This window comes from Xenopus tropicalis, chromosome 7, assembly GCF_000004195.4.
Source record: "Xenopus tropicalis strain Nigerian chromosome 7, UCB_Xtro_10.0, whole genome shotgun sequence".
NCBI lineage: Eukaryota > Metazoa > Chordata > Amphibia > Anura > Pipidae > Xenopus > Xenopus tropicalis.
Window position 1 is genome coordinate 82,120,547 of NC_030683.2, and position 15,092 is coordinate 82,135,638.

At 40.3% G+C, this 15,092-nt stretch overlaps 1 protein-coding gene across 3 annotated transcripts in view; it reads left to right on the forward strand.

The window, feature by feature from the left end:
* The window catches only part of sik3 (SIK family kinase 3), a 119,697-nt gene that overhangs the window by 19,218 nt on the left and 85,387 nt on the right, over positions 1 to 15,092 (forward strand). For 2 of the 3 annotated variants that reach the window (XM_004916084.4, XM_004916083.4), the window contains exon 1: positions 6,023 to 6,253. The exons of the other annotated variant lie outside the window; for it this stretch is intronic. In XM_004916084.4, coding sequence (XP_004916141.2) covers positions 6,101 to 6,253 — 153 coding nt within the window. In that variant the 5' untranslated portion in view covers positions 6,023 to 6,100. Of the gene's footprint in view, positions 1 to 6,022; positions 6,254 to 15,092 lie in introns of those variants that run through there. 3 annotated transcript variants of the gene reach the window in all.

Genomic DNA, 15,092 nt, shown 5'->3' on the forward strand with positions numbered 1-15,092 from the left:
CAATATTCTATTTGTCGCCGTTTAGTAAACTGGCGATAACATATTTGGCGTTTATTCTGTGTATAAATTGTGCCACTAAATTTAACCCACTTTAGTAAACTGACCCCTAAGTATTTGGGGAAATATTTCTTAAATGCCCCCCCCACCCCATTTACTGGCCTAATTTGTTGTTGTACTCCACAGCTTTGAGGACATAAGTTGCACACATAATAATAGGCATGCCATACATACATTACATACAAGTAAAGTAAGTAGGAAAGAAGGCAAAAAGGAAGGGAAGTCAGTAAGCCAAAAGGAAAAGCCGGTTGAGTATAAAAGCAGATGAGCAAGTGTTAAACAGAAAGATGAATGTAAGATATTTACCTGTATCTGGAGTTCTCTGCCAGCTTTTTCTTCAGGACCCGCTTTATGTCCTGGTACCGCTTCTTGCAGTGTTGGACACTGCGCAGACACCCCCCCACCCTGTTAACGTGGTCCGCAATGTCCCTCCAGGCCTTTGTTTTCACTGCAGTGGGTGTCTTCCCGGCATATTTGCCGATGACCTTATGGAACACCGGTACGAGGCTCTCCATCAACACCTCATTTTCAAATTCGGAGAATTTAAATTACGGAGCCTGCTCTCCTGTTGGGTCTTCCGGCTCCTTTTTGCAGATGGGGGGGGGGAAGCTCCTCGCTCTCCCCTCCACTGGCTTCCTCCGGCCGATAATCCCTGTCTGTCCACATCAGACACATCAGGGCTACCAAGGTAGACAGGCCTCTCTGTGTCACTGTCGGAGCTGGGTGACACGGCAGCTGGAACACTTGGAAAGTGCTTCCTCTTTTTGGCCACCTTTTTCCCTCCCACACTGGTCTCCATCATTTTTTCTCTCTCTCTCACACAATTTTGCACTTCCACCTTCTGTGCTCTCCCAGCACAAATGCGCAAAATCGTGCTAGTTTTATGTGCTACCGCGTGCATCAATTTGCGTGTTAATTAGCGTGCATGAGAAAAGTACCCCACATGCGTTAATTAGTGCACACGCGAAAAGTACCGCACGTGTGTTAATTAGCACGCACAAAGTACCGCACATGCGTTAATTAGCGCAAAAAGTAGCACGCGCACGTTAGTTATCACGCGTTGCGTCTAATATCGCACGAAAATAGTCTTCGCGACTTAAATAACGCAAACAGCATCGTGTCTAAATATACTTTTAGTGAATTGTGCGTTAAGACGTGAAAATTTTAGACGCGCTAAAAATTTTAATGCATGCTATAAATAGCGCTCGTTTTAACGCACTTTAGTGAATCAACCCTATAGACTCACATGCACTAGTATGTATGTTGTTTACATGGCCTGGTGCCCCTGTGGCCTGGCATATGTTGGTAAGGCTGCGACCACTTCTAGGGAGAGAATAAACAACCACCAATGTGCAATTCGTTCAGCTTTGACAAAGCTGACCAACTTATAGCAGTCAGACATATGGACATTGATAATGTGCCTCATTTTAAGAAGGGGGTGATAGAGAATTGTACTTGCTCAAGTTGGAGGTCAAGTGGATTTTTAAACTTGATATAGTGGCCAGCAGGGCCTAAATGAATTGCTTCCCCTTTCTGTTTTTATTTAAGCCTTTGGAAGAATACAGTCTCTGGACATGGACTCAATCTATATTATTCTGTACATACTGGACAGTTAAATCCACTTTTAGTTAACTTTTTAGTATTATTTACTTACTGGGTTTTGTTACTTGTATATCCAATATGATGAGGTTCTTCTTCTCTCTTTTCCTCATGCTGTTGCCATGAATGTGCCATACATGTCTACTTTTTTTTCTCTTCGGCTATACTGGACCATACTATCCTTTTACTATGACTAACAGATGATATAACCTTTTTTTTTCTACATTTTTCTTATTCTTCCTCTCCAGTACACGGTATGACACCTTTGTGTATATCCATTATCTTTTATTTCCTTTATTTATCTATAACTAGATGGCTTTTACACCAGACATATCCCTTGGTTTTTGGTTTCTCATTCCTTGTCCTTTCTTCCTGGGTTTGTTCAACTCCATTTCCCCCAATAGTTCAATAAGTGTTATCCACCTGGTCCACCTGGGTCAGCCATTTGGAGGACACACAGCCCTGGTTGTGCCTGTTAGGACAACTTGTGTATTGTGGTTGGTTTAGTGTTTTGAGCGGCTTATGTATACTTACCAGTACTCCAAATCCAGATATCTTTTAGGCAGATTTTATCACCATAGTTTGATATTTCAACAGGGCATCCATTGGGCATGAACGTAACACACCTTCAGGCTGTGAGTTATCATTCTGTCATAGGTTGCCTTTACCTCTTTCTCTCTGCTCCACTCTGATGGCACTATTCCCTACGTGGTTTATACAGACTGCCAGCTGAGCCGCTACTACTGTATATTGGCAGTGTACAACAAGTACCAGGTCTCTTGGATGAGCATTGTTGGTTGTGATCTATTTGCTTGTGGGTTTGCTCATTTATAAGCTCCAGTCTGTCCTTTGGCACATATGCTCAGCCTATGTCAGTTCCTGCACGCTCTGGGCTTTTGAGATGATCCTCTCCGCTCCACATGATGACATACCTTGATATAGGTAACACTGGTTTAGTGTCCATATGGCATGTGCAGCTGTGTTCCCGGACTTGGATCCTTGTATCTCGCTGATTTTTACTTACCATGGTGGGTCCTCGCTCAGTTCTTCCAGATGGCACTGAGTTATTTTCATTTGATGCTCCTAATTATATTTTTAGATGTGCATGTTGTCATAATATACTATCTTGCTTTAGCTGTTACATACTTACTCTTTTAGGCCATGTTGCATGTTTCTTTCACTATATTTCATATATAATGTCTTTATCACTTGCACATTATTATTTTACATTTCTTTTATTGTAGTGTCTTGCTATCACTTCTGTGTTTTTTCACACTTGTTTCTATGGTTGGTTTGTCCTTGAGGAAGAGAACTGTTGGATGTCAGATGTGTTCCATTTATTGGATTCTTATATAGAACTTATATAGATGTCAGTAACTGTCCACCTTAAGGGCAGTGGCAGACGGGGAGATTAGTCGCCCTGCAACAAATCTTCCTTGCCGCTGCCGACTAATCTCCCCGCAATGCCATCCCACTGGCAAGAGTGGAAATCGCCGGTGGGATGGCATACGCAACGCTACGATTTCCTGAAGTCGCCTGAAGTTTCCTCTCAAGGTAACTTTGGGCGAATTTGGCAAATCTTAGCGACGCATATGCCATCCCACCGCCGTTTACATTCTTGCCAGTTGGATGGAATTGCAGGGAGATTAGTTGCCCGCGGCAACAAAGACTTGTTGCGGGGCGACTAATCTCCCCGTCTGCAACTGCCCTTAAGGTGGGCAGTTACTGACTTATTTTTATGTAAAACCTACAGATTGCAGCCTTGTGGTCTGACACACCCTAGGGCTAATGTTTCCTCTTTCCTAGGTTCCAGCTTCTCCGTGTAAAACGCATAATGTCAGACTAAGAGAGACTGACCACATGGCTGGAGGAAATTACATTTGTACAAAAGGGATACCCACCTAGGTTATTAGACAAGAAGGTTACATACGTGAAGAGGGTAGACTGTGGGACCATTATACAAGAGAAGACACAAAGATGTAACAGGCAGACTAGAATACCCTTTGTGCATACGTATCATCCCAGTATACATAAAATTCATCAGATTCTATTTAAACATTAGCACCTTTTGCGTAGGGCATATCCTGATGTTCCTAAATTTAAAGCACCACCTTTGTTATCGTAAAGATGTTGCTGGAATTTACATGACAGACTGGTAAGAGCTGATTTGGGTACTTAACGCAGTGATTTGCAGAGTGCTTGCACCTTTTAAGAATGGCATATACCCATGAGGTAAATGCTATCAGTGTTTTAGCATAATATATACAGATGCAGTTACCCATTCCTATTCCCTAAGATAAAGGGACATTATACATTATATATGTGATTTGGAATACGTAATTTATTTGCTTAAGTGTCCTTGCGCACTTACATATGTGGGAAAATGATTCAACTGGTTCTGTGATAGAATCAAGTCAACATAAATCCAGTTTTAGGAAGGAAGGCAGTAGTGAAGTTACCGGTTGCAGAGCTCACCATACAGTTTTCTGCTGGAGAGATGGCATTGTTGGCATAGACATATATACACAAATATGTTGCTTTGTTGCTATATAATAATGATGAGAATGTGTTCATTATATGACCTTCAAGGAAGCCTGTGAACATGTATGTATTATACTGTGAAAGATATCTTTCTACTCCCTATATTTATTCTGGTCTGGATCTTTTTGTTACATACATTCATTCATACAGTAAAAATAAAGAATTGAAAGAAATTAATATTCAATTTTACTTTTGCTGTAACAGCATTTGCTATCCAAATTAACTTACATTACAGACTGGGGGTCTGTGCTCCTGAAAATGCTTTTTTTAAAACTAATATAGGGATTGCTGCATGTAAAACACTTTTACCAACCAGGTGACAACCCTAGATCTAACACTAGAGATAGCAGACCCTTTAATTACGGGGGGGGGGGGGGGGGCAGGAGCAGGCCCAGACTGGCAATCTGTAATTTCTTTTTAGCAAATGCCAGAGGGGCTGCTGTAAGTTGCCATATACAGTCAATATTTATTGGGCTATTTTGGTCCTCTGTGTACTGGAAATGCCAGGACCTATTTAGGGTCTTAGTCCAGACGTAAGCAGGAGATTTAGGATTAATAAAGAAAAAATTCTGACTGGACTAGTTTAAGGGTATATTCACCCTTTAGTACAGGGATCCCCAACCTTTTTTTAATTGTGAGCCATGTTCAAATGTAAAGAGTTGGAGAGCAATACAAACATGAAAAATGTTCCTGGGATTACACATAGGGTCTCTTATTGGCTGTTTGGTAGCCCCTATGTGGACTGGCAGCCTACATGACGCTCTATTTGGCAGTACATCTATTTTTATGCAAGCCAGGAATTCAAAAATAAGCACCTGCTTTGAGGCCACTGGGAGCAACATCCAAGGGACTCATGAGCAACATGCTGCTCACAAGCCACAGGTTTGGGATGACTACTTTAATATATGGGGTCCAGGTGCTCAAACCTCAAAAAACCTTCAGCCCACGGCCAGTGATTAAGTGCCCCCTTCTGGCAAGAAACGTGTCAGTCTGTTTATGTTTGAAATGTTTTTCATTTAAATAAAAAAACTAATTTTTAATTGCACCGCTTTAGGCTTTTTAACTTGAGCAATTCTTGTTTTTCTCAATTTTGAAGGTATTTTGTTTTGGAGAGCCTATGATTAAGTGCCACCTTTTGGCACCAAACGCGTCAGGCTGTCTATGTTTGAAATGCTTTTTCTTTAAATAAAAAACAAACATGTTTTAATCCCACCACTTCTGACTAACTGGTCTAGTTTTTTCTTGTGCCAGCCTTGTTTTTCTCATTTTTGAGGTATTTTGTTTTGGAGATATAGGAGCCCAGAGGGGCACTAATACTCATTCTCTATTTATGTTTATGAAGAATCAGAGTCTAATTGACTGTAAAATGACATGCAGTGGGGCCCATTAAGCCACTGGGCACATTCCAAAAGGATAGCTTTTGGTATCTTTCTTGCTAGCTTTTAGGAGAGCCAGAAAACAGTTTTTTTTCAGTCATTACTGTGGAATTCGCTGTTATTTATAGTCATTAGCTCAAAATTCCCCGTGACAATTTATGTAATATATTACGCGAGTAAAACTGATTAATACGAAGAAAAATAGTACGCCCATATGATCTAACATTTTACCGCAAATAAAAGTACACTACAATAAAATGGTTAGTACTTCTCCTACAGGGACGAAACCGAATGTATTTACACGGCGCAACAGTTGCCATTATCATTTTGCGCCCATGTATACCAGATAGATTCATAGGACGTTCCTTTTATATTGAGATTGCAGTAAATTGTCACACCTCCACGGTAGTCCCCGCCCCCATCATATGCGTCATGGGTTTACCCCTCCCTAGTGCCGTCAGCAGTATCCTCCTCCGTGACGTCAGGCCGCGGTGTCCGCCGGTCAGACCGGGACTCGCTAGCACAAGATGGCGGCCACTGTTCCCGGGGGTCCCGGGACTCAACTCCCGCCGCATCGAGCGGCACCGGCTCGTATTGGATATTACGAAATAGACCGGACCATAGGCAAAGGAAACTTCGCGGTTGTGAAATTGGCTACACATATTGTCACCCGGGCAAAGGTAATCGTGACTGGGGAAATGAAAAATTACAGTGATCAGGGCAATGGTAGAGTGTTGCTGCGGAAAATAATATTACTGAGTTGGTCGTAGGCGGCCATGAAGGCAAGTAGCTAGGCTGATATGGGGGCTTTACTTAGTGATCTTGGGCTAAGGGGGAAGGGAAATGCGGGGAATACACTGCAGCAGTGGGGAAGGATGATGTGAAAGCACATAGGGACGGTGCCAAAACAGCTAGGGAAAATCCAAGGCGCAGTGGGAATGGCTTCACAAGGGCTAGATGGGCTGAAATACAGCCATCAGGCAAACGTAACAGGGGGTGCATTTTATCTGTTTCCCACTGCAGAGATCATTGATGAACTACATTTCCCAGGATTCACAATATAGTTGCCTCATGTACTTCATTGCTAGCAACTGGTACATTATTTGTGTTTTGTCCTCGCTTCCTCCCCCCTCCTGTTTCATTAATATGGCCAGCTGCATAGTACTTCAGTACATGTATGTGCTCTATGTGAGTGTCACACCTGCAGCAAGCCAACTCTTGTGTGGAACTGACCTGGAGGCTTGCAGCCTCGAAGGGTGGACATTCTTGCTGCATTGTAACAGGTACTCACTATTTTCAAAACATACTTAGCACCACTGATTAAACAGCATTGTTAGATGCATAGGCCCAGCAACAGACTTTCAAAGGATTTCACATTGAATTTATACTTCATCAGCCCATCTCTATTGAAATGATTATCATGTTGTGTGTGTTCTTTGGGAGAGCGCAGAATCCTTTCCCAAACAGACAAGGAATACTAGCTTAAAGCTAGAGTATTTTCTTCACAGGGCTTTTGAATCAATGGGAGAGCTCATTAAGGGTGAACACATTGACATCATTCTGGGGAGTCATAAATACTTTGGAACATCAGAATATAGGAAGTTGTTGAGGGTTGTTTCGAATTTGGTTAAGTATTTTGGGTGCATGTTGTGGGAGTGAAGATTAGTCATTATGTATATGTGTGGGATGCTATCCCCTTCTTGCAAGGTTTTCCAGCTTGAGGCCTTCTGCTTTTGGAAGATGCTGAGAATCATAGCTGTGCAACAGCTGGAGGGTGTAGGTTTTGCATCTCTATGCTTTGCATGATCACTTTTGTAGTCTGTGACATAGTTGTCACTTTATTTCAGCTGGTGTCCCCTATTCTGCATATGTTAAGCATGCTTCTTTATTGGTTTAAGATTACACTGCAGTACTGGGTAAATTATTCACCAGCCATCGTTACTGTTTGTAACTATTTTTTTATTTTGTAAACCTCTCCCACATATGGCAGTTTTAAATATGTGATGCCTTGTCATTTGACCTAATGAAGAAGTCCACTCGGTCTCATGTGTTACAAAGCTGTCTTTGTAGCAGAGTTACGTGTAGGAAATATTCTTATTCTGTATTTGTCTCTGCCTTAAATAACTACACAAAAATGTCTAACCTTCCATTTATAAGTTTGTTTCCTATTGCATGTCATTTGCACTAATTACCATTGTACTTTGATGCTGAATTAGCTGAGTGATGGCTGTTATTGTTATTCAGACCAAACATATAGTCTTCTATCCAGTAGCACTGGTTTATAACTGTACATACAGCTGTTGCGTAATGTAAGAGATTATACTCTGCAGTGATCCGTGACTGCATTGATACTTCTATTAGAGGGTTTTGTGAATTTGTCTCTTCTGAAAGATGTCGGAGAGGCAGCATTAATGCATTCTAGTAATGCTTTCTGTTGGACAACCCTTTCTTCCCAATTTACATTTTATTTGTCTGTAGTATCTGCATTCCTGAAGTATGTTTTGGTGCATTGTGTGGTATGGGAAAAGGTAGAAGGTTTAGTAGTTTAGTAGTTGCTGTTGTACCATTCATACGTGGAATGTAACAGAAACACTGTTACAGGGCCTATCTGTTTACACTTAGGATCCTATGTTTTCCAAGGCTTTGTATAGCAGATGCACAGCACTGTTTAGTGCAGTGTTTTTCAACCTTTTTTGGGCAAAGGCACACTTGTTTCATGAAAAAAATCACGAGGCACACCACCATTAGAAAATGTTAAAAAATTTAACTCTGTGCCCAGCAGCAGTGCCCCCCTAGTACATTGGTGCCCAGCAGCAGTGCCCCCTAGTACATTGGTGCCAAGAGCAGTGCCCCCCTAGTACATTGGTGCCCAGCATCAGTGCCCCCCTAGTACATTGGTGCCAAGAGCAGTGCCCCCCTAGTATATTGGTGCCCTGCCTACGGCACACCAGGCAACATCTCGCGGCACACTAGTGTGCCGCGGAACAGTGGTTGAAAAACGCTGGTTTAGTGGATATCAGATGACCTGTAGCAGCTGTATTAGATCTTGACAATACATTTGGATTCATTTTGTCCATTCATGTGTATTGTAAATGTCTGTGGATTATTTATGCTCACTGTATATTAAATTTTTTGTAGTTTTAATTGGAATCCTTGCATATCCTTACAACTGGTGTTCCCAGTGGTTAGAGGTGCTCTAAAAAAACTTGTTTGGTATCGGGTATACTATTGACAATTTGGAATGAAAAGTTAGCCATATTCCTGGGCTCTATTATAAATGGGGAGGTTATGTCTTTTTCTCATTAGATTACGCGCTGAAGTTATATCAACTGGTAGACAGCGTTGTTATGTTAAAGGAACAGTAACATCAAAAAATTAAAGTGTTTTAAAGTAATTAAAATATAATGTGCTGTTGCTCTGCAAAAAACTGGTGTTTTTGCCAGAGAAAAGCTACTGTGTAGCCATGGGGGCAGCCTTTCAAGCTGGAAAAAAGGAGAAAAGGCACAGGTTACATAGCAGATAACTAGTAGATAAGCCCCATATAATGGGGGTTTATCTGTTATCTGCTAAGTAACCTGTGCCTTTTCTCCTTTGAATGGGTGCCCCCATGGCTACACAGCAGCTAACTCATATAAACTATAGTAGTCTTTCTGAGGCAAACACACCAGTTGTAGCAATGCAGGGCAACAGTACATTATATTGTTATTACTTTTATACACTTTCATTTTTTGGTGTTACTGTTCCTTTAAGTGTGATATTTATTGAAAATAGATAGAAAATAGGATACATTGTGGTTTAACTCTTTCCCTGCCAGGGTTCTTTAGTCTTGTGCAGAATAAATACATGGTAAAGCTTGGCCATTCATGCACCAAGATTTTTGGACCATGTGTAGGCTCCAGATTATAATCCCAATAATTTTCATACCATGGGGATCGGCCATTTAGTCGATTGGATAGGTTAGAAAACTTCAGTTGGATAACGATAAAGTCATTTTCAGGAAGTCACTTTTGTACGATTGGTGTCTGCCAAATATTTCATGTCCAGAACACAATAACAATACCTTTAGTGCTGTTTTTACAGGGCAATTTTGGGATTTCTGCCACTGGACTTTGGTAGCCCAAACTTGCAGCACTAAAACACCTAAACGCAGTTGAACTTGAATGTTGTAAAGAACCAAATCATTTGGGTAAAACTATGACTCGGTGTCTATGAACACATAATGCACAAGGCAGTGGTCTTACTATGGTACATAAATAAATGGTTTTCTATTGAGAATTCTGCCTGGAGATATGCTCATTTGAGGGCCTGTTCTTCAAAAATGGTGACATTTGGGTAAAACTCTGTTGAGCTTATTTACAACCATTGGGCAGTAACCCATAGCAACCTGTCATCAGTTTGTTTGAAACAGTCTACTGGAGGAAGAATAATGAAAGCAAATTTCTTTGGTTGGTATGGGTTTCTGCGCTGCTGCAACTTTCCCAATGTTGATTTAGTCGCCCGCAATAGATCTCTGCTACCGCAGGTGACTAATCACTCGAAAATGCCTTCCCACCGGCAACAATAGGAATCGCCAGTGGAAAGGCCTACTCATTGCTTTCACTTTCCACAAAATTGCCTGCAGGAGGAAACTTCACAAAGCTGAAGCGGCGTGTAGGCCTTTCCACCTGTGATTCCTACTGTTGCTACTGGAAAGGTATTTATGAGCGATTAGTCACCTGTGGTACCAGAGATCAGTTGTGGACGACCGCATCAATGAGCCAATGTGATCGGTTTGGAAAATCAAACCCGCCTGATTGACATCTGCCCGATAATCAGGTAGGCCCTTTGGAGGCCCTCATACATGGATGGATAAACTGACAAATTAAAATCTTCTTGGGCAGATACATTTCTGAATTAAAATCTGCCCCTGCAGACAAGATGGCGAGCTTAAATCTGTCAGTGTATGGCCACATTGCACTTTAGTTGGAAGATTGCACTGTAGTGTTGGATTGTCCCATTTTTTTAGGGGGTTTTCTTGCCCCCCAAACCATTGAGAGGCATGTATTGCCTCCCTCTTCCTGGCTGCACCTTCCACTACACTATCAGGTGAAAATCTTTGTAACCCCAGTATAGCTTAGTTTATATCATTTTTAAGATTAATTAAGTCCTTTTTTAAAGTTTATTTCATTTTATAGTCTTTAATGTGTTTATGGTTTTATTCTTTTTCTCAGTGTATTATTTGTACTTTAGTTGGACTAAGTTTATGAGTAAAAGACGGAACTTTGTCCTTTAATTGGCTGAAGTGCCCTTGGTTTGCTTGTGTGTGAAGTGAATGATCCTAGGACACGGTCCTTAGTACATTAAATCAAAATTTTCAATTTAGGATTACCCAATGGCATATACAGGTATGGGATCCCTTATCCGGAAAGCCGCTATCCAGAAAGCTCCGAATTACGGAATGCCCGTCTCCCATAGACTCCATTTTAATCAAATAATTCAGAATTTTAAAACTGATTCCCTTTTCTCTGTAATAATAAAGCAGTACCTTGTAATTGATCCCAACTAAGATATAAATAATCCTTATTGGATGCAAAACAATCCTATTGGGTTTAATTACTGTTTTATTGATTCTTTAGTAGACTAAAGGTATGGAAAAGAATTACGGAAAGACCCCTTATCCGGAATACCCTTGGTCCTGAGCAATCTGGATAACGGGTCCTATATCTGTACTGCTGAAAAAGTAGAAATGAAGCAGGGTAACTTTGCTCCAATGGGATTATAACTATATTGACCAGTCATCACATGTGATTTTATCACTTTAAAGGGGATATTCACCTTTTGCAAAGTTCTACCAAAGTTTTAAAACATTGCAAAAAAGCACTTCTCCAAATACTTTTATGTTTTTATTCATAATTAAAACTGTTACTTAGCCAAAGGAACAAAATTGCAAGATGCTGTGAAATCAATGGACAACAATTTCTTTTTACTGCGTGATATTTTTTTTTACCCTGTAACAATTTTTTTTACAGCCATTGGAGTCTATGGGCATTTTTTCATGGTGCAACCTGGGGAAAAATTTCGCTCATCAGTAGTAGCTACCCCATTCGCCACCATGACACTGCAGAAATGGACAGCATGTACAGTGGTTTTGAATTGACAACAAGGCTAAAAGCGCTACTCTGCACATGTCCAGTCTGTAAGCCACTGCCTGGCAGCCTAATGAATAGTGCATAAATCTGATCTGTCTCTGTGCTTCATCTGGAGATCATGTAGGCACCAAATTTCTTTTTAAATATTACATGATGGGTCTGTTTTTGTTACAGTAACAAATAATATTTTTCCCTATGTTTAGGTCTAATATAGTCTTTGTTGGGGAACTCCTTTCCTTTCCCCTAAAAGATGTATTAGAGCTCCCTTTTTTTAAAATCACAAGAAATCCTGTCTCCCTACATGTAACTGTCATGGCAGAGCAATTCATTTTTACTTTTATTTTTCTGTAGAATGCAGAAATTCACATACAGCAGAGGCTGGCAGAACTTTCTGGCTCTACATCCCTATGTCTGTTCTTTGCATCTGCTAATGCCAGTAAAGCCCACAAAGAATGTGAATGCACAGCAAGGATATACTGGCAGCTTGGCTATTGTGCAGTTCTGGTATGCTGGAACCCTGTGAGATATGTGTGGCACGTATAGCCTTAGTTCATTTAAATCACAGCAGTGGTACACTAGACTCATTTTAAAAGATGAGCTGTCATAAGGTGTTGGACTGGCTGTGGTAAACAAGACAAAAACTGCGTTCTGGAACTGGCAGCCTTATATTTTTTTACTCTTTTGCCACCTTAGTATGTATGCCATTATTTAATCTACTTGCCTGAGGCCTTCATTGAATCCTACACCACCTTACTACTCATTGATGTAGTTTTTACAATTATGTTTAATATCACCCCATTGAAAAATAGTATTTCAAACAAAGAAATGTCCACATGTTGATTTAAATAAATTATTGCATGATTAATATTTGAACACACTTCTTTAGTGTACTCCATCTTCCCTATAGCTTGCTTATGATAAAATTGATGATACTGCTTGCCATTTTCACCTTTTAAAATTGTCATCAGTGACGTATTGGTTTGCTCTGCTTACACCAGTTATGTATGCAAATAAAACCTCCTGTGTAATATGAATGACAAATTGTTTTGGTCTAATTGTTGAAGCCTATAGAAGCCATCTATTTTGTAAAGTATAAGGATATTACAGGTTGCAAGGGTCTCATGACCATATAAATGGACAAGGCCAAATGCTGTATCATTTATGTATATAGGTACAGGTATCGGACCCCTTATCCGGAAACCCATTATCCAGAAAGCTCCGAATTACGGAAAGCCTGTCTCCCATAGACTCCATTATAATCAAATAATTTGGATTTTTAAAATTGATTTCCTTTTTCTCTATAATAATAAAACTGTACCTTGTATTTGATCCCAACTAAGATATAATTAATCCTTATTGGATGCAAAACAATCCTATTGGATTTAATTAATGTTTTATTGATTTTTTAGTAGACTTAAGGTATGAAGATCCAAATTACGGAAAGACCCCTTATCCGGAATACCCTTGGTCCCGAGCATTCTGGATAAGGGGTCCTATACCTGTATATAGCTGGAATACTTGAGAGCAGAGGTGTTCTTAATTATGGAAAAACCCCTTATCCAGATCACCCCAGTAGGATTATTTTGCCATTGTGGATGCATTCAGCTTTAGTATGATCAAGTGCAAGTCCATGCTTACATTGGACTTTATAGGACAGGGCTCTCCCGTGAGCAACATTTAAATATAAAAAAGTTGGGAAGCAACACAAGCATCCTAAAAACATCCACAAAGTTCCTGTTGGTGACCAAAAAGGCTATAATTGGTTATTTTGTAGGCCCTATGTAGTTTGGCAGACAACAGGGGGCTTTGTTTGGTAGTACCCATGGTCTTAATGCCTCCAAGTTAGAAATTCAAGAATGAAGACCTGCTTTAAGGCCACTGGGAGCAACATCAAAGGGGGTAGTAAGCAACATGTTGCCCCCATGACACTGGTTGGGGATCACTGTTATAAGAGATGGCCTTCCCATAACTCAGGTCTTTCTGAGTAACTAATCCCAAACCTCGGGGCCACAGGTTTACAAAGGAGACAGGGAACACAGAGCATTGGCAGATCGCGGGCAAGGTTTGGCATAATTGGGTGTAGTCCAGGTGGATCAGGGGAATTGCAGTGATTAGGGCATTTTTTCTTTACCAGTAGGGTCCTGAGGTGTATGGCCCTGCTAACGTAGTATGGGGCCCAATTATTATAGAAAAGGACCCTTGAGAAAGCAATGAAAGGATAAGTATGCCTTTTATTTTGAAATCTCCTAAAATTACTCTGCACCCAGAATAACGTACCTTTCTCCCTGTATTCAGATTTACTTTGTTTCTCTGTCAAAAAGCAGCTGAACTGTATTTCTTTTACGGACTTGTCTAGAGTGAATACATGCGCAGTAGACACCTCTTTGAGGTCATCAGAGTTGGATGGAAAAATGTATGTTATTCTGGGGGGGTTTGCAGAGTAATTTTAGAGATTTTTTTTCAAAAAAGGTCTCTGCTTATTCTTTAAGGGACCTAATACAGGTATCGGACCCCTTATCCGGAAACTCGTTATCCAGAAAGCTCCGAATTACGGAAAGCCCGTCTCCCATAGACTCTATTTTAATCAAATAATTCAGAATTTTAAAACTGATTTCCTTTTTCTCTGTAATAATAAAACAGTACCTTGTAATTGCTCTCAATTAAGATATAATTAATCCTTATTGGATGCAAAACAATCCTGTTGGGTTCAATTAATGTTTTATTGATTTTTTAGTAGACTTAAGGTATGAAGATCCAAATTACGGAAAGACCCCTTATCCGGAATACCCTTGGTCCCGAGCATTCTGGATAATAGGTCCTATACCTGTACAAGTATTATACAACAACAGAAACACTGGTGAAAATACTAAATACTATTTGCTATTTTTATAATATCTGCCTGTGTCTTCAATTTAATGAATTGTCATGCTTTTTCTACATGGGCAGTCTCTCTAAGGAGATCGGCATTTCTTACAATAAATGGCAGCTGAAGAGACCATAATCATGTTTTTAGTTACATTTTTTTTGCATGAAAACTGTGTGATTGAGTTCTTACTTTATTGCTATAAAAGTTATGGTTACTTTGAATCCATTTACTTTACCTCACCTAAGGCATATAGCACCAGGCCCATGAGGTGGAACATGGGGTGGATAGCTTTCTTGCCTGAAGAGCGCTATGGCCAATGCTATGACCAATGCTTTCAGCTATAGTTGGTGGCAGGGGGATATCAGACTTTCTTCCACACACTGAAAAAATTCAGGAAAAACCCCTTCAGTTCAGTCTAAGTGCCATAGGCCTAACCTGGTGCAAAGTAAAACAAGTACATAGAATTTAAACCCTTTGTTTGCTGTTTTTGAAACAGAATAGAAATATAAACATGAAAAAAATCAG